The sequence below is a fragment of the Sphaerodactylus townsendi genome, linkage group LG09 (assembly GCF_021028975.2).
Source record: "Sphaerodactylus townsendi isolate TG3544 linkage group LG09, MPM_Stown_v2.3, whole genome shotgun sequence".
Lineage (NCBI taxonomy): Eukaryota > Metazoa > Chordata > Lepidosauria > Squamata > Sphaerodactylidae > Sphaerodactylus > Sphaerodactylus townsendi.
In genome coordinates, this window is record NC_059433.1 from 26,437,435 (window position 1) to 26,456,796 (window position 19,362).

Genomic DNA, 19,362 nt, shown 5'->3' on the forward strand with positions numbered 1-19,362 from the left:
GGTCCATGCCAATAGCCCAGTACAGGGATGCAAGTATCCCAGCCTCACAGGCTCCCACAAATACACATAATGCACACACAAATTATTAAATCCATCCCTCATATGTAAACATTCCTGGGAATAGGCCCCATCACATAACATTATCCCCCACCCTGAAAGATGGGGTTACACTGCAGCAACCCTGCTTGTTAAAGGTGTTAAATTCGTTGGAACCAGTTACCATGACTTCTGCGATGGCAGGTTAATGTCACTAACATATTGCAAATTCAAAAAGTACTGAACATCTCTCACTAAAATGCACCCAAGGATACCTTAATAATGATGATTCTTAAACTCACGCCCTTTTATAAAGGGAGAACAATATAAACACAAGGCACAAAGTACAGGAGTAAATTGATCACTTCAGTTATGAGAAATAAACAAAAACTATGGAGTGCATTAGAATAGATGGGGTGCAATCAGAATAGAATAGAATAGAATAGAATCTTTATTGGCCAAGTGTGATTGGACACACAAGGAATTTGTCTCCGGTGCATATGCTCTCAGTGTACATAAAAGAAAATACATTTGTCAAGAATCATAAGGTACAGCACTTAATGATTGTCATATAGGTCTAGTAAGCAATCAGGAAACAATCAATAGTAATAAAAACATAAAATGTAAAATCATAAAATAAAATGAGAATATCAGCACAGGCTATAGTCATACAGTCATAGTGGGAGGGAGGAGATGGGTAATAGGAATGATGAAAAAAAAGTAGTGCAGTAATTATATAATAAATATATAATAAATGGTTTGACATTATCGGGGAATTATTTGTTTAACAGAGTGATATGGCATTCGGGAAAAACTGTTCTTATGTCTAGTTGTCTTGGTGTACTGCAGTGCTCTGTAAGCTTGTGACGTTTAGAGGAGTAGAGTTAGAAACGGTTTATGTCCAGGATACGAGGGGTCAGTAAATATTTTCACAGCCCTTTTTTTGACCCGTGCAGTATACAGGTCCTCAATGGAAGGCAGGTTAGCAGCAATTGTTTTTTCTGCAGTTCTGATTATTCTCTGAAGTCTGTGTCGATCTTGTTGGGTTGCAGAACCAAACCACACAGTTATAGAGGTGCAGATTCAGTCTAGACTTTCAGGTGCAATCAGTCTAGACTTTCAAAAGAATCCTGTGGTTTTAAATAATGTTACTTAAAATGTAAAATGAAAAATCACACAGTTGAACATACGATCACATTTGATGTAAAAGGAAGGAAGGAAGGAAGGAAGGAAGGAAGGAAGGAAGGAAGGAAGGAAGGAAGGAAGGAATAGGGAAAAGGAGAAAGGAAGGAAGGAAGGAAGGAAGGAAGGAAGGAAGGAAGGAAGGAAGGAAGGAAGGAAGAGAGGAAAAGAAAGAAAGAAAGAAAGAAAGAAAGAAAGAAAGAAAGAAAGAAAGAAAGAAAGAAAGAAAGAAAGAAAGAAAGAAAGAAAGAAAGAAAGAAAGAAAGAAAGAAAGAAAGAAAGAAAGAGGATGTGTCATGTGATTCTTCTAACATGTGTCTTGGCTGTTAATCCTATGAAACTGATGCCAAGATGAATCTGACAAGTATGCAGATGACATTTTTTCAGAATAGTAAAAGAATAAAGTAGACCAAAGAACTGCAGAAGATTATTTTGGAATCGGATAATCACAGAATGGCAGATAAAAATTAGTGTCAAGAAGTGATCTGGCTGTAGCTGATCAAAAAAAGAAACCCTCTCAGCCTACTCTAGAAGTCTGACAGGTAGGTGAACTGCAATGTCGGGAATTAATATAACAGGAATTTAAAAGACCTTTTGTACCATAGGGCATCACTGGAGCAGGAATAAATCCCACTACCAAATAAAAAGGCCAATGTGATCTCTTCCATCCTTATCAATACAGAATACTATTTTTTCCTAATAAAACATCAAATAAAAAAGCTTGATTTCTGGGAGAAAATCCCTTCCTACATTGCATTTATTATATTCATATCCCACCATTCATCCAGAGAGCTGAAATCAAAATACATTTTTCTTCCTTCCTTTCTTTCCTTCATTGACTTAAGGGAGGCATGCCCCCACCCACATTTTCTGATTAAAGATAGCACTTGATCATCTTCACCCTACTAGTTTCTTGACTGAATGAGAATTTGAACTTTGGTCTTTGTAATACTACTCCCAAATACACTTCAGGAGTTCCCAGTCTTTTAAAGTCTGTGGATATCGAATTCTGAAAACAGGGACCAGACTCCACCCTAAAATGGCTGTCACGGGGAAGGGGGAATCACAAAATGGTTGCCATGGGCTGTTGGGACCAATCACAAAATCTAAGGAGGTTGTAAACCAAGCGACCTCCCCCTATAATGGAGGCAGTTGTTTCTGAATGGATGCTTCCTGCAAACCCAAAAGTGCAGTCTAGTGTGAATTTCTGAAGCACCTTCTGTTCCAATAAAATAGAAAGCAAGCAAGACTGGCTGTTTGCTAAATACTTTACTAAATACTGCATCACTATATCCTCTGTTAACCTCACAGCACACTTTGAGTTATACTAAGCTGAGAGATGTTGTTTATTTAGTTAAACATTTTTCAGCCACTTTTCTCCCTGAAGTAGGCTCACTATTCCCCTGCCCTCAGCTCCTGTTGCCCACCTCCACTCTAAGTGGCAAAGTGAAGAAGTGATCCGTTGACAGGCAACAAGGGAAAATCTTCTGGCATCCTCTGCGCCTCTATATCACTTTGGAGAATCACCTGGAAGTGGAATAGAGTAACTCTAGGAATCACCAGAAGCTCCATGGTTTTGCCATAGATTTTCCTGCAATTCCTAGATTTACCCTTCCAGGGATTCCTAGTTACCTTATATCACTTCTTTGTTTTCCTGGAAACTACATAGTGACACAGAGGACATTGTGCCCCCCCCCCCATTTCCCTGCCCACAATGCTCCCACCAGTTGCCAGGTACTGCTAGCAACCTTAACCTGAAGAGATCCAACGCAGTTTATAAAACAAGTTCCAAATTTCAAAATTATTTAAATAGTCCAAGAAAACACAAACAATGACTCATTCAAGGTCAACTGGGAGCTTCACAGCTGAGTAAGAGCTCAGACCCCAGGTCTTGTTAACATTCTATCCATTTCACGATAGCGGCTCTCCAGATACATAAACATTCCTTTCCAGAGGTACCACTAGGAGAAGATGTAGAACAGGGGAAATTTAAACAGTCCACAGGGAGGAAAGGCTGAAACAGCACTGCAGCTTAGAAAATAAATTACTGACAACCGAGTAGTTTACAGAATAATTACTCATGAGAAGAAACGAGTAAAAACAACTTATTCACACTCTCTTCCAAAATGCAGGAACTAGTGATGATCATCCAATTTAACTGACAAGCAGCAGGTTTTATTTGTACAAACAAAAATAAACACTTCATCGCTTAACAAATAAACTTTCAAAACATGTTGCTGCCATCAGCAGAGACTAACAATGCAGTCCTAAACAGAGTTACAGCCTTACATTAGGAAGGTTCATAACTCAGTGGTAGAACATATCTGATTTGCATGGAGAAGGTCCCACATTCTGTCCCTGGCATCTTCTGGTAAAAGGATCAGGTTGCAGGAGATGCGAATGTCCTCTGCCTGAAACCCCTGGAGAGCAGCTGTCAGTCAAAGAACCTTCATAGACCTATGGTCTGATTCCATATAAGGCAGATTTCTGTATTCACTCCTAAGCCACTGACTTCAAGAGAAGGGCGTCGCTTTGTTTTGTGTATGGTTTTTAAAAGAATTGGATAAGATCACTCATGCAGTAAGAATTAGCCTTCAGAGTTGGAATTAAAACCACCATGGCCAGCAACTCTGGGCTTCAGATGATACAAACTACCAGCAAAACTAACACTATGAAATCCGGCTTGTGAACATCTCTGTCCTTATTACCTGCCTACAGAGTTAAATCAGCCACAGAAGTATTAGAACCGAAGTGCAGCCCTTACATTGCCTTATAGTCCTAGATTAATATTTGGAAGAATTTCCTCTGCTTATATCAGGGCCACTGAACTGCTAAGTTGCACAATAAGCAGTGTAATCCTAGGCAGAGTGGCTCCAGTTTAAGCCCATTTGTGTCCAGTGGAGTCAATTCTGTATAGGCCTGCACTGTCATCAATTACTCGGTTTGAAACAATGGGCCGTCACACAGTTGTTGCACGCAAACAGGAATACTCTTGATAATTTTAATTGGTGACAATAGCATTGCATTCTTCCTATGCAGAGACAGCACAAAGTTTAGTCATACAGTTTCTTGGCTACTTAAAAATACAAATGGTTTGCATTGCTGGAGGGTCTTTTGCGCCGTGCCCGAAGAGACAACATGAATGACATCTGCTGATCTCTGAACTAGGGCTCAGGAAGATAGTGTGACTCAAGGCTGTCTGGGCACTAATTGATGTTTCTCAATATCATTTCTGTGTGAGAACCCATTAAACACAGGATGCCATCAGGCCTGTAGCATTGTATGCAAACCACCTGTGCAGCCAACAGTGGCGTTGTGGGACCCTTAAGTGTTTCTTGATGCTATATGAGGTCCCAGGGAGATGTGACCTAGATACAATGTCAATGACAGAGATGCCCGGAGTGAATCATAGACTCATGTTCACAAACAAGCAGCTTAATCCACTTTGTCAAACACCCAAGAGCAGCCTTGTAAAGTGGACTGTCCTAGTTAAGAGAGGAATAGTTACCACTATTCTCCCTGATCCGACCTTTAAAAGTTGACAGGTTCTGATTATAATAACCTGTACCCAAACTGTTGCTGTAAATGTGCATGGGAAAGGAAGTTGGTGCAGTCTGCACAGATTGTTTGACATGAATGGCTTTGCAGGAACCAGAATGTAAATAAATTAGCTGCCACTGTACCTTACTTTTCCTTGAGGGAATCTGAATGCTTCTGAGCCTTGCAAGAGCACGAGCTTAATCACTGCTTGGGAAAATCATTCAGACACCATGTTAAACCAAGACAACTACAGCTTGTTGTAGGGCTGGTGCATGCATCTTGCTTGTCCTCTAGCATCACTCCTGTCTTCTGACATGGAGCACCATAAAGAAATCCTGGTTTCAAACTCCAGGTACATGTGAGGTTTGACGGATGGGCTATCCAAAGCGAGTGTTTCCATCTCAAGTCAGAATTCTATACCCAAAGTAAACCATGAGTCAGCATCCTGCCCTGGATGTCGGGGAAAGATAACTGTAGTTAATCCAGATGCTTGCATTCAGGCAACGTGGGTAACTGGACTTTATTTGAAACCAAGGCCCTTTCCGCACGGGCCATTTACAGCGCCCTAGGGACGGCAAAACGCCGTCCCTAGGGAGCTGTTCACATGGGGGGCGCAGATGAATTGCAGCCGCGCCGCCCTCACTCCCCCCCCCCCAGCGGTGCGAAGCCACTGTTTCCAAACCTCACTCCCTGAGCGAGGTTTTCTGGAAACAGCGGCTTCCAGCCGCCGCCGTACGAACAGCAGTGGCTGGAAGGCGCCATCTTCCCCCCCTTTCCCGATCAACGTACCTTCCCTGCAACCTACCGGTGTGTCGTTTAGGGTCTGGGGACATGCCCCCCCTGCCCTGCAACTCCAGAGCTGTCGCGCAGGGCAGGGGGGGTGTCCCCTGGCCTGGGCGACGCGCTGGAAGGTCGCAGGGAAGGTACGTTGATCGGGCGACGGCGCAGCACTGCGCCGTCTTCCCTACCTTTACCGGGACCATTCATGCAAACGGTCCCGGGGGGGGGTGTCGGCGTTGTATATGCCGACGCACCCCCCAGCGTGGCCGTGCGGAAATGGCCCAAGATTCTTCTATAAAAGAACGGGGAGGAAGTAGAAGCAATATTTCCAGAAGCAATGTGTGTATGCTAGCCCATCAACAAGTCAAGCATATGTATTATGCTGGTGAAACGTTGACTTCCCAGCCTGAATGTGTGTGTGTGCTGTGAAGTCACAGCTGACTGACGGTAACCCCATAGGGTTTTCAAGGCAAGAGACATTCAGAGGTGGTTTGCCATAGCCTGCCTCCATGTGGGTTGAGAGAGTTCTCAGAGAGCTGTGACTGGCCCAGTTTACCCAGCAGGCTTCATGTGGAGGAGCAGGGAAACAAATGCAGTTCACCAGATTAGAGTCTGCAGCTCTTGACCAGCATTCTAATCAGGAGGAACCGAGTTTGATTCCCTGCTCTGCCGCCTGGGCTGTGGAGGCTTATCTGGGGAATTCAGGTTACCCTGTGCACTCCCACACATGCCATGTTCTTTGGAGCTCTCTCAATCCCACCCACATCACAGGGTGTTTGTTGTGAGGGGAGAAGGGCAAGGAGAATGTAAGCCCCTTTGAGTCTCCTACAGGAGAGAAAGGGAGGATATAAATCCAAACTCCTCCTCCTCCTCCTCTTCTTCTTCTTCCATTGTTTAAAGTCTCTATCCTCTCTTGTTGCAGAGATTTTGAAGAAGATGATGATGATGATAAGAAGGTTGGTTTACATACCCCATTTTTCTCACCAAAAGGCATCTCAAAGTGGCTTGAAATCATAATCCCTTCCTGTCCCCACAACAGGCACTTCGTGAGGTAGATGGGACTGAGAGACCTCAAAGAGAACTGTTGAGTGCCTCAAGGTCATCCAACAGGCTTCAATGTAGAGGAATGGGGAATCAAACCTGATTCTCCAGGTCAGAGTCTGTTGCTTATGTGGAGGAGTAGGGAATCAACCCCTGTTCTCCAGATTAGAGTCCACCACTCTCAACCAGCACAGAAGCAGAAATACATACAGAAACATTTTTCTATAAAAAGCTGGAATTCAGAGAATTTGTTTCCTGCTTTTATAATGGTATATTGCTGTAATGGTATTCAACTGCTGATTTTTTAAAAAACTGAAAATGCTCTAGTGGCTTAGAGAAAGGCAGATGCCTACTGCTAGGGGATTGGGGGAGGAAAATTGTGGGAAACCAGCCATGTAGAAGCTCACTGCTGCTGCTGCTGTATTGGCAGTCACACCAATAATGGGAAACCACACAGGTCTATTGCTGGGTGGAAAGTACCATCTTCAGAAAGGCATAGATTGCCTTTACAATAGAAGAATGCAATCGTGTTCCATCCCATTGGAAAAATCAAGCATCAAATAAAAGGTTTAGAAAACAGAATGCAGGGATGTGAACTACATAAATCAGGTATTCTGCTATCAATGGATCATTGAATTCAGGGTTATGAGCATTATACACATCAGATACAGGCACAGAATATTAAAATCTGGCACAAACCTCGCCATCACAAAATGCTCCAGTTTTCATTTTTTTAAATCTAATGAGCCTGTATGCATACAGGAAAGCTGTATCTTAGAAATAAAATGAATTGGGCAGATTACTAATGTATATTTGCTTAATTTGCACAGCGTGTTCTGAATAGAGAAAACTGGATATTCTATGATGGAGGGTCTGGCCTGTAAATGACAAAGGGGTGGATACATTAAATAATTTTGTAGCATACAACATGAATTGTTGATCTTGTGCAACTTACTTCTTTTAATGAGCTGGGGACCTGAAAGGAACTGAGAGAAGCAATTTCCAAATCCTACACCATGCTGCAATATCTTCCTTCCAGAACTCTCTCTGCTCCTCTGTTCCCCTCACACACTTTTTTCTTCAAGTAACTCTCAGTTGCTTCCAACTTTCCAGTCTTCCCACCAATTTCACTGAATTTATAAAGTCATACCTGGTGAGTCGCTTAAATATGCAGAGCCTCTTCTATGTCTGGGATGGTCCGGTTTTAAACTTTCTTTATTGGCATACAGGCCAGATACTTTAATATTAGTCACACTGTAAGAATGCTTTCGGATATTTTCCCTCAATGGGAAAAAAAACATTCTAGAGGCGTCTTACAGAAGAGGAAACTGAGGCAGGGACAGCCTGATGACTTCTTGAGGCTACAGAAGACAGACTCAAAGAAAGTATATGCAAAATCTCCTGCTTTCTCTCAATATGCTTAAGGTAAAGGAAAAAATAGATAGAAGACAGAAAGCGGCCTTCTCTGCAGTGGCTCCACAGTTATGCAATTTGCTTGTCATGGACGTTCATAAATGCCCACCCGCCAACCCCTCAGAAAGGGAAAAAATAGGCAGGCTTTATTGCTTCTGAAAGTTTTGGAGTCCATCTGAGGTTTATTTTGTCGGTGCTGTTTAAACTCTAATTGCAATCTTTTCTTTTAGTTTGCTATGGCATGCAATACATGTTTATTATTGCATCTTTTATTTATGCGGTAAGCCACTTTGGAGTATGAATAAGGTGAAATATAAATCTTTAAAATGGATAAAACTGATGCTGTCAGGAAAAATGACTTCTACAGCTCCCTCTCTCTGTATGTTAGAGAGAATGAGTTTTCTAGGCGCAATCCTGACTACTCAGTATTCTATGTGTCGCCTCAACCATTGGCAAATAAAAAACAGTTAACCTTGCAAATCCAGCAAGTCAATGCACTCCAAACAAATCCTCCAGTTTAAGTATATTCTGACTGGTATCTTTGATGTTGAATCATGGATGCCTTGTCTATGAGAGGGAAGTATTTTTCCATACCATCACCTTGGGAAGACTCGGACAGAATTCTCTAAAGTTCTCAGATGTTTTACTTTTTAGTCTAACAATCTGGCTAATGAAGACACAAGAACAGTTCAGCAGTGACATTCCTTACAAACATCTGCACATCTGCGCAGACCAGAATGGCTCCAGGAGAACAGCTTCAAATCCCCCGCCCTCCCAATTTCCTAAAGTGAAATCAGATTAGCTGTAAGAACAGATTCTATGCAATCAAAACAATTAAATACAGTAGTCTATCTAGTTTCACACAGATTTTAATTAAGATGGGAATAGTGCGATTTCAGTTCACCTCCTCGATCTAGAGATCACGGTTGTTTTTTAAAAAAAAGTCTTCACATCATCAGCAAAGTTATTACCAACAGGAAATTTATTAGAATCTTATCTAGGCCCAGCAGCATGGAAGATTCAGAGGTAAATGATGCTTGTAGGGGAGTGTCACTGAATAGAAACTGCAGAACAAATAACCACCTGATATGAAGGTTGCCGCCGTAGCCCGCGGACACTTCGGCCCTCATTCTATCTTCTTGATGCCTCTTATGCAGGAGTCAATGAGATTTCCTTCCAAACAGCAGTTGTTAGCTCTGGAAAACAAGTGGTTTTAGAACTGTGATGCTGACCTGACTACCAGTCTTATCCAAAGCCTGTCCACTTGGAAAATCAGTGGAGTAGCCCGATCCTATGCACGACTCTTCAGAAATCAGTTCCATTGAGTTAATCAGAGCTTGTATACACAAGTTTAACCCCACCGACTACTTTGATTTTACTAGGGGCTTCTCACCCAGAGAATATAAAATTTGCATGGACATTCTTAAGCAATGGCGGCTTTTCAAGTGTTTGGTTAAGAAAGCCCAAGAGGCAAGCAAAATAACATCCTCCCGTTATAGTAAAAAACAAAACGGAACCATTTTGTTAGAATCTTATCTAGAATTTTGTGCTCCCTTCTCAACCGTCCCTCTGGGTTTAGGTGCACATGCATCCCCTTCTGCATGTCTCCAAGGGGGAACAGAATTCTATAGTCTCCAATAAAAACAAACAGGTCTGTTCAGAAATAACTCCTGCTCAATGGGATTTACTCCCAGGAAAGTATTCTTAGGCTTAAATTATTTTTACATTTTTATCACAACTCCTTTTAAAACATTTTATTCACAATCATCCAGTGAATTACTGTGTAACTCTTTTGAAATCTATGAGGTTACTCAAACACATCTTCAGTATTTTTTCCCCATGCCATTCACTAATCCTGTGGAATCTCGAATGTATAATTTCACGAATACAAAAATATTTCGTGGCTAAGAAAATGAGTGGTATTTTATTTCTCGCAGTAAAGTTTTCATTCTCTGTAGGTTTCAGAATTTGAATTTGCAATCTTAACAAAGGGCTTCCAAGAAAGTTGAAGCAAAGCATTACTGAATGCAAATACTGCAGTCCACTACCAGAGGTTTGTGCATGTTAATTTTAATGTGCATTCTCAAAGTACAGAAATCGGGGCATTTCCAGCATCATATTTAAAACATGGTAGATTGAACTAATACGTGATCTGGAGCATTAATGAGGCAAATTAAGTTACAGGTATGAATTTTACATTAAATGGATTAATATTATATGGCATGGAGGAATTTTAAATACCCTATCGCCATGAATTTTTAATAGTTATGTGCTCTAATTTAATGTTGCAAAGCAATTGCTTTTCTTATGAACTATCCTCCTGCCCCCACCCCTCAGCAACTTCTCCGTGTGCAAGTTTATTGTACGTTCAAATACGGTGGATGTAAAAAAATATTTTTTAAAACCGGGCGGAGGGGGGGAGGGGAGATCCCAAAGGGTATGAAAACGCATGAGACTTGAAGCTGCCATCTCCCACCAGTCTCCTCCGGGGACTTGCTGCTGAAGTGATAATGAAAAAGTCTGAAGATGCAATGTTGATTTAAAAAAAAAAAATAAGAAAGGGATAGCAAACGGCCATTGCTGCCTCTCTAGCCCAGAATACAAACCCAGATCAGGGGGAAAGAAGCGGCTGTCACTGCGCAGGGCTCCCAGTACCACTGGGGATGGCGAGTTCCAGCCACAAGCGAGCGAGAGTGAATTGCATTCGCATTCGCATTCCCGCAGTTCTTCATAAGGAACTTCTTTCTCCTCCTTCCTTCTCGGTCCCTTGAGCTCGACCGCCTCCCTTTCTCCGAGACCCTACACAGCGCTTGACAGAATGGAAGCCACTCGCCATTGGCCAGGGCGGCGTTCCTGGGGGGAAAGGGCCGCTTCTGATTGGCTAAAGCGCGGCGCTCTTCTCTCAGGCTTCACTTTTCCCCCCCATGCATATATCACTCCTCCTTTACTCTCGTGTCTCATCCACCCGCCCGATCTTTTTTTCCCGGGGGCCCGGACAGCGCGCGCCCCGCCCAGCTTGCTGCCCGTGCTATATATACGCGGAGCGGCGTTGCAAACTGGGCTGAGCAAAGGCGGTGGGGATCGGAGTCGGAAGTGGGAGAGGCGAAGGGAGCCGTTGCCTGAGTAGACGGGGGGGGGTCGGATTTTTTTGCAGGGGCCGCGTGTAAATTGCACCATCCCCTTCCTTCTTTTTTGCAAATCTTCCCCTCTTTTGCAAGCCCGGGGACCGTGCGCGGGCTGAGTCCTTGCTGTTGGTTTTTGCAAGCGCCTCTCGTCGGCTCGCGCTGCGGGTGGAAGCTGTCGAGGTCCGGCGGTGCCCGCCTGCCTTTGCGCCATGAAAGCGGTGAGTCCCGTCCGACACCCGAGCAAGAAGGCTGTGTCTGGAGGCTGCTGTTGCGGCGGGGGAGGAGACGGCGGCGTCGGCGAGCTGGCTCTGCGTTGCCTGGCCGAGCACGGCTGCTGCAAGGGCAGCGACCAGCCGGCGGCTCTGTGCCTCCAGTGCGACATGAATGACTGTTACAGCCGGCTCAGGAAGCTGGTGCCCACCATCCCGCCCAACAAGCGGGTCAGCAAAGTGGAGATCCTGCAGCACGTCATCGACTACATCCTCGACCTGCAGCTGGCCCTCGAGACGCACCCGGCGCTGCTCCGGCCCCAGCAGCCGCCCCCGCTGCACCCGGCTGGGGCTCCGAGGACCCCGCTCACGGCGCTCAACGCCGACCCGGTAAGAGCCCCCCGCAGGGAGGCAGGGCTGGGCTGGGGGCGCACACGGCTGGCCCTGGTTGGAGAAGGGTCCCCCCATCAGGCGGAGGGACATCGCCCCCCTGGGCCTGCCTCTCCTGCCGTGCGAACCCTCCCCGAGGGGAGACCGGGTGCCCTGTGATTGCGATCCCACAACCTGTAAATGAGTCACGGAGAGGCCCGGCTGTTTTGGGGGCAGGACTGCGAGGCAGCCGAGCCGGAGCGTTTGGACGTGCTGTCAGCCGCCCCTTCCTCCTTTTACTGTTGCTTCTCTGTCCTTCCGGCCTCTTTCGGTCTTTTCAGATAGTGAACATGTTCTGGGACAGGAATTCCCCTCATTTCAGTGCTGTGGCCGCTGTCAGGGCTCCGGGTGAGAAAGCAAAGGGCGTGCAAAATGCTCTTTGATCTGACCTGGGTGGCGGTGAATTTCTTCTAAGCCAAGCAATGTGGGTTAGCTAGTGGATCGCAAGGGAGATGTTCTAATGCAGATATTAAGTAGCACACGGAATTGGGTTGCCTAGGTCTGCACGTGGGTGTGATACAGGACGTCTCTATGCAAACAATATAAAATACAGTAAAATGTGCCGTCTTGAATGCATGTACCTAGACTGTACGTTGGCTGTCATTGTTCTTTAGGAACTGTTCATACTGCACACATAAATAACATAGACGTACCATTAAATGCAGGCATGCAAAGTATCATGTACAGCTTTTGCAAGTGCTGTTTAGTGCGCTTACTTTCCATTACGTTGAAGTCGTTTCCACAAGGGAAAGCGAGCTGGCTTCTATGACAGTAGCCAGCACAGAGCCAGATGTGCCTCTGGGTACACATCCGCATCGGTGTTCAATCCCAGGCCCCACAGAACAGGCTGGATAAATCTGTTGGAGTGGCCACAGAAAGAATAGACACTACTAGTTGTTATTGTGTGCCTGGAGTTAGATCTGGGCCAGTGTGTTTGAGAATGAGGCCGGTAGAAAGAATTAAAACCCTCTAGAAAGGGGTTTAAATGCACAGCCTTCGGGAATGTGGGAATACCCTCATTTTTCTCCATAATCCAGCATCCCGCTGTTAAAATCTGCTCAGAAATGTTGTGCCAGAGTCTCAGTGCAGACCCCCACAGCTCAGGGGGATCTGGGAATTCCGACATGAGTAGCTTGTGGGAAGGACTGTCATCCTCCAATGCTCCCCTCTGGGACTACCAAGCAAGAGGCTGTGACACTTGGCCGCTTGCAACCTGTCGCTGACTGCTCAGGAGGAGAGCCATAGAGAACGGTGCTCTGGGGGTTGGCAGCTCCCTGTGTGTCCCTGTGTGAGGTTGCCTTGGTTTTTCCTCAGTTCAAGGGCTTCTCAGGGTTCTGGAGAAGCTGCAACCAGCCAGGCGGGGAAGGTTGTTTATTACGAAGCTCATTATTTGCACGAACGCTAATGTCACTCCTCTGTTGTTGTACAGGCTGCTGCGGTTAATAAGCAAGGGGACAGTATTCTGTGCCGCTGAACTGCACTTTCAAGGTGAGTATCGCCTTTGACAGGGGTGAGAACACGGGGGCTTCTCTGGTATCTCTCGCTGTGCTTTTTTTTTGCACAGGATAGGTCCTATTCCAGAGTGCATGCCGAGGTACACTTACCTAGAAGTCCTGTTGAACACAATGAGGTTGACTTCAGAGTAAATACAGTTTGGCTTTCCTTGCTAAACCGTTTGCCTTGGTTAGGCACCCACCAAAAAAATTCTTGAATCTGGTTTGAGGATCGACGTGTGTGTTCCAACATTTAGAATTAAGATGCTAAGCTGCAACCTGCTAACAGATTCAGCTGGAGCATGCCAATTTGAACTGATGTCATCCCATTTAAGTCCTCTGGTGTAATGCTTTTGTGACTCATGCTGGTATCTTGCTTTTAATCACACTTTCTTCACCTTAACTTTCACGGGGCAGGTCAGTGTATATACATTTATAATGTGTGTGCCATACAGAGGCCAGAACAAATCAAGTCTGCCAGTATCTCTTAGTGGGTGTACAAGAGATACAATGCCCCCACACCCCACCCCAAAAAGCAAAAGTAATTATTTCTTTTGTAGCTAAAATATTCAAGCTTTAGCTGGCTCACAGCTCAGGCTGACTTCTTTGCATGTTTCTTAGGGGTTCCTTCTCCCTCTATAAAAGCAATGAATAATACATTGTTATGGAAATAGTGCTGGGTGTCTTAAATGGATTCGTCTTTGGCTGTGTTCCTTTACCCACGTACTTGGGAGTAAGCCCCATTGAACCCAGCGGGGTTTACTTCTGCGTAAGTGTGCATTGGATTAAAGAGCTCAGTTTTCTGGCCCTGGTGCCTGATCTATAGTAACAGAGGTGGAACACTAGAAAAGCACTTTGACAAACTTCTTCCTCTTGCACTCTTCTGGAAAGCTCGCTTGGGCTTGCAGCTGCGTCTTCCTCTGCTTGGCCTAGCCTGAGAGCTGCGCTTGTTGTTTGACCTGGTTTGTTTTGGGTTGTTGATCAAGCATGTCTTCTGTTTTGTTGGAGGCGCCAGCCAGTCTGGAGCAGCGTGGTTCACACCCCCCCTCTATTCATTCCTCTTCCACAGGTGTGCAGCAGGCAGATCCTGAGCCAGAGAAGCAGAAAGAAAGACACATTAGAAAGGGAGGGGGGAGAAAACGAAAGAAATGTCAGCCACTGGGCAAAAGGAAAATCATTCGGCTTCTCCAGAATTCTTTCCATACTTCTTTTAGTGAGAGAGAATTTTTCACGACTTTGCACGTTCATAGCATTTAACACATGTGTCTTTTTTTTGTTTTGTTTGAAATCAGATGTGAATTGTATGCTTGTCTTGGAGGGATGGGATTTAAATCTTCAACAAAAGTAAGGTTCTTCTGTTGGACAGAAGGACAAGTGGGGTGTTTTTTTTTAGAAGTTTAACTTTAATGGGCTGAACAGCTGAAAATCGAAGCTTTACTAATCTACCAGAAGCATTGTAGATAACTTTTGGGTTTTGACATCTATTGTTTAAAATAGATGGTTTTATTGTTTCCTTTGGGGACTTTCTGCTCCCTGCAGGAATGTTACATATTGTATAGAATACAAACAAAAAAACAAAAAAGGTGACATTTCATATGTATATAGAGAGGTTCTATACATGTAAGTGAGAAAAGTATATGCTTTAATAGACTACTGTAATTATAAAATATTTTTAATTAAATATTTTTTGTAAATATTATAAAACTGTGTATGGTTTTTTTTAAAATAAAATCCATGGGAATATTTCCCTAGGAAAACTATTTCTGGCTTAAGTGCAGAACTGCTGATCTGAAAAGATATTGGTTGTCGAGGAATGTCTCGGTTTCCCTTTTTACCCTTTCTTTCCCTTTAGAGTTGGAAGCTACAGCTGTAGCCAGAGATGGTCCTGCATGAATGCATGAAATGTCTAACCACAAATAAACTTGTTCTGAGTCCATACAGATGTGTTTTCTTTAATCTGAATTTAAAAAGATGTTTGTATCATACAGTTTTGAAACGACGTTTTGTCCATTAGGTGCAAAGGGTTTATATTACATTATATGCAGAATTGCATTGAGATGTAAAAACTTTAGGGGTTTGTTGGTTCATTTGTTTTTATCTGAAATTGCTACTTTTTTCAAAATGGGTACAGTGCTGAGGTACAACAAGCATTTATACTATCTGTTGTTGCCTGAATAACAACCACGGAGTGTTTTTGTAATACCCGTGAGTAATGCTACCCCAGACTTTTAGCTCTGTGGCATGTTACTTTGGGGGAGGAAAAAAATAACATAAGAACCATTGTCTGCTTGTAACCAAAGGGCAAAACTATTAACAAATGTACAGTTGCTGTTTCTTTCATCCAAAGAATATTGATACTGAAACTTGGAATAGGGTGGGACAACAGGGAGAATTTCAGTCTAATTGCTGGTGTAAATTTCAAAGAACTTACATAGACCAAAAAAAAATTCAGATAACTGTATCAAGATTATTTTTCTAATATACAGCAGCATTCATTTCATTACAGCTCTGTTACAGCTGAAAATCCTGTTTTAAGTCTCTGTTGTGTGTAATTTCTACATGTAAACATTAAACTAGATTGACGTGCTTTTGTGCTGTGATTTGTTTCTTTCTTTCCTTCTCTGGTACTTACCAAACTGTGTACATCAGCTTATTTTTTTTTCTTCCTCCTGTGGCACCGAGCAGTTAATCTTATAGCAACAATTCATACAGTCATGCCTTTTCTCTTTTTTTTTACTTTCGGTCCGGGCTCTGAGAAAGTTACACAATTTGTGTGATTATCAGTAGTCCACACACCAGCAAGATGGGATTTTCACAAAGTGGGTGAATTAAGTAGGATTTGGTGGAATTGGAAACTTTAGTAAATAGTTAGCAAACTGTTATTTATTGCAGCATGGATTTGAAAAAGCTTGGGGGGGGGGGGGGCAGTTGGAGGGTTGTTTTTTTTTACAGATTATAGGAAGTGTCAAAAGTAGTCTCGCCCAGAGGACCTTATTATTAAGTTAAATATTTATGAGGAAATGAACTTACTGATGTCATTTAGCTATTGAATAGTGTGGTGAAATGTCAATAAGTTGGCTGTTTGCCTCCATCAAAAGAACCGAGTATTGAGACTGAGTTAGCCAAAACATTATCTGATATATATAGATATGGGATTTTGTATAATGAAAATCTCCTGAATTACTGACATTGACAGTTGTAAAGGCCTAGATACATGAGTTTAAATATTCGTTACCTTACCATGATGCTTTGAATGGATTTAATGAACAAACACCCCCCTCCCAACCCCATAGCTTTTATAAAGCAACATTTATTGGGGATAAAAACAATCTAAATTATGATTTCGTCAGTGAGAGTCTTCCAGAAAGATGATTAAATCAATTTCTCCTGCTGCTGCCCTCAAAAGGAAAAGATTTCAAGCAAACAGTTTCCCTTTTCTACTGAAGCTTCTGCAGTTTATGTAGATTTGGGTTTGATTAAGATTAAAGGATGACAGTAGCATCCTTGTGAAGAAGGCATTATAACTTGGCTGAAACGGTATTTCACAGAAAAGAGCTTATTCACAGCGATCTTATGTTTCACGACAACTTTCCTTCCCCTCTTAACTCTCATTCGAAGGGCAGGAGGAATACAGTTGTCCTGTGGTGCGCACGAACACGTTTGATAGAATTTTGATGGTCTTGTGGGTATTTTGTCTGGTATCCTCAAGCCAATACATTTCTGCTCAGTCTCTCTTAGGGCATTTCCACAAGCGTTACTACGTGCTTTTTAGCCTAGAAATCGTTGCATGCACAGGACTGCGGCATAGCGAACAGAAGGAAGCCAGTTTTTAAACAGAACGCCGTCCCATGCCACTGTACCCTAATGCTTGATTTACATATCAAGGGAACCGTGCAAGAAGAGATCCAAGTGGCATTGCGGAAAGTGACCTTGCTCTGTTCAACTGCAGAAACTGTTTTTCAATCTCATTAGTTTCAATTAAAAGCACAGTGTCTGAAGCTATCTTCATACTGTCATGTTCTGAAGGCCACCTTCTGTGCTGCTGACTGTTCAGCTTGATGGTTATCACTGTCTTGCATAGTGACATTGAAAGCAGGACAAGTTTCGCTGCGCTGTTGGAGCGACATTTGTCAGCCAATGAAATTTGGGGCTCCTGTTACATTGTCATCAGGCAGCAAATGGCCAAATATGCCAAAACTTTGAAATGCGTCTTTACAGCGAAGCTTAGCAATTTGATTATTGGGGATGCTTTATTCCTGTTTGCAATAATTGCTTAGCAGATGGTTTCACGTGACTGATGCGCTTTTTCAACATTAATTTGAAGTACTCTGTTCTACTGACATAACGTTTAATGCCTAAAGAGTATGATAACAGTTTACCAGGATGTTAGCATACAGTTGGGATAGATTTACAACAAACGTATTAGTTACTATCCAGAGTTTTCTTTTATGCTGTAATGCCATTGTTAAGAAAAGGATCAGGATTTGCTTGCTCATGATTTCCAGAGAAGAGGGCACTTCAGCCGGTTCGAGCTCTTAAGAGTTCCCTGCCACACATTTCTGGAAGACAGTTTGCCAGGATAAGAGCAGACAAGCAGCTTCGGTGCTGCTCTGCCCACTCCAAAGGGCTTTTTCACAGTGGGGGAAGCCCAAACAGTTACCAAAAAAGAACTGACCCACAGCGCAAAAAAGAGATACATGACGAAAATTGTGGCATATCTCAGTGGGTAGCTCTGCTAGCGTAAGGGGGCTAACAGGGTCTGGAGGCCAACTACGGTCAGCCCTCCCCTGCCCCCTAGCCAGGTCAGCACACTGTTTTGTACTGGTGGGGCTGGGTGATCTACACTGCTTCCAGGCTGGGCACCATGGAGTTGCAGCACCTGGCTGTCTGGGTATGTACCTCTTCTGCTGGCGCACTTGACCTCTGCACCAGTGGAATGGGCATCTCTGCTGGTGCAGGGGCACACTGGCTCCTAGAGGGGAACCACCACCCCTCCCCGGCCTAGGGTTTGTTAATAGACCGACTAGTTCTGAAAACATGTTCACTAAGTGTATGGTAAGTGTTTGGCTTTTAGAAGCTGCCTCTTCACCCACCCTTCATTCGTTTCACTTTCCCTGGATTTTTTTTCTTTCCAAATCTTTTTTTTCTTTTTTGTAATTCTCTCTGGAATTTTTTAAAAAACAATTTTTTAAAAAAGGATTTGCTTACTCATGATAGGGAGGACTCATTTCCAAAATTGCAAACCTAAGCACAGTAACGTTCTTCTAAACCCACTGCTTTCATTAGACTTTGATGGGGGTACCTATTTAGAATGGCATTGTGAGTATAGCTATCCTTCAAAACCAGACTTATTAGACCACAAGTGTCAAACTCACAGCCCTCCAGATGTTATGGACACGATGCTGCACGATGCTGGCAGGGGATGATGGGAACCGTAGTCCATAACATCTAGAGGGCCGCGAGTTTGACACCTATGTATTAGACTTATACACTTAAAAGTAAATTCCATTAATTTAGATTCTGCTTGCAGCAAAGTAAGTGTGCTTATAACTGAGCATGTGTACCTATTTGAGGATCCGTATAGGGAATTGTACAGAGTTGTTACAGAGTTAATGACAACATTTAAATGACAACCAAAGCATCAGGAACTGTGATAAAATTTACTCCAGTTTTGAAACTGAAAGTATAAAATCCCACAAAGTCTTCATTGCCATGAATGGCAGCCCAGAGGGAAAGGGCAGGCAGATACTAGATTTCCATTTCTCAATCTAAACAAATGGATGTACTTTGATAGTATCCATGAGAGAAAATAATTTCCTGGCATTGTTTTTCTAGGAGGGAAAACTGCTGCACACTCCTTGCCCTGATCTATAGGTTCTCCCTTACTTCATTGTACCTGCACATTCTTAAATGGCAGCGTTCTAATAAGAGGAGAAGCTGGCACATATGCATTCAATCACTCAGTGTTTTCTGAAACAGTTGAACTGGTTCCTGAATATTGATGCCGCATCAGCAAGGCTCCAGGGAACAATGTCAATCAGATGCTGTTGATCGCTTTGAGACTTGCTTTGAGCAGGTGTTTAGATGAAATTCTAGAGTCATGGCTTACAAAGC

At 43.4% G+C, this 19,362-nt stretch overlaps 1 protein-coding gene across 1 annotated transcript; it reads left to right on the forward strand.

Moving 5' to 3' along the window:
* The first annotated feature begins 10,978 nt into the window (after positions 1-10,978).
* Positions 10,979-15,835, forward strand: ID4 (inhibitor of DNA binding 4, HLH protein). Its single transcript, XM_048508043.1, has 3 exons — positions 10,979-11,716; positions 13,185-13,243; positions 14,318-15,835. The coding sequence occupies exons 1-2, from the start codon at positions 11,327-11,329 to the stop codon at positions 13,227-13,229; spliced, it is 435 nt and encodes a 144-aa protein (XP_048364000.1). The 5' UTR covers positions 10,979-11,326; the 3' UTR covers positions 13,230-13,243; positions 14,318-15,835.
* The last annotated feature ends 3,527 nt before the right edge of the window (positions 15,836-19,362 follow it).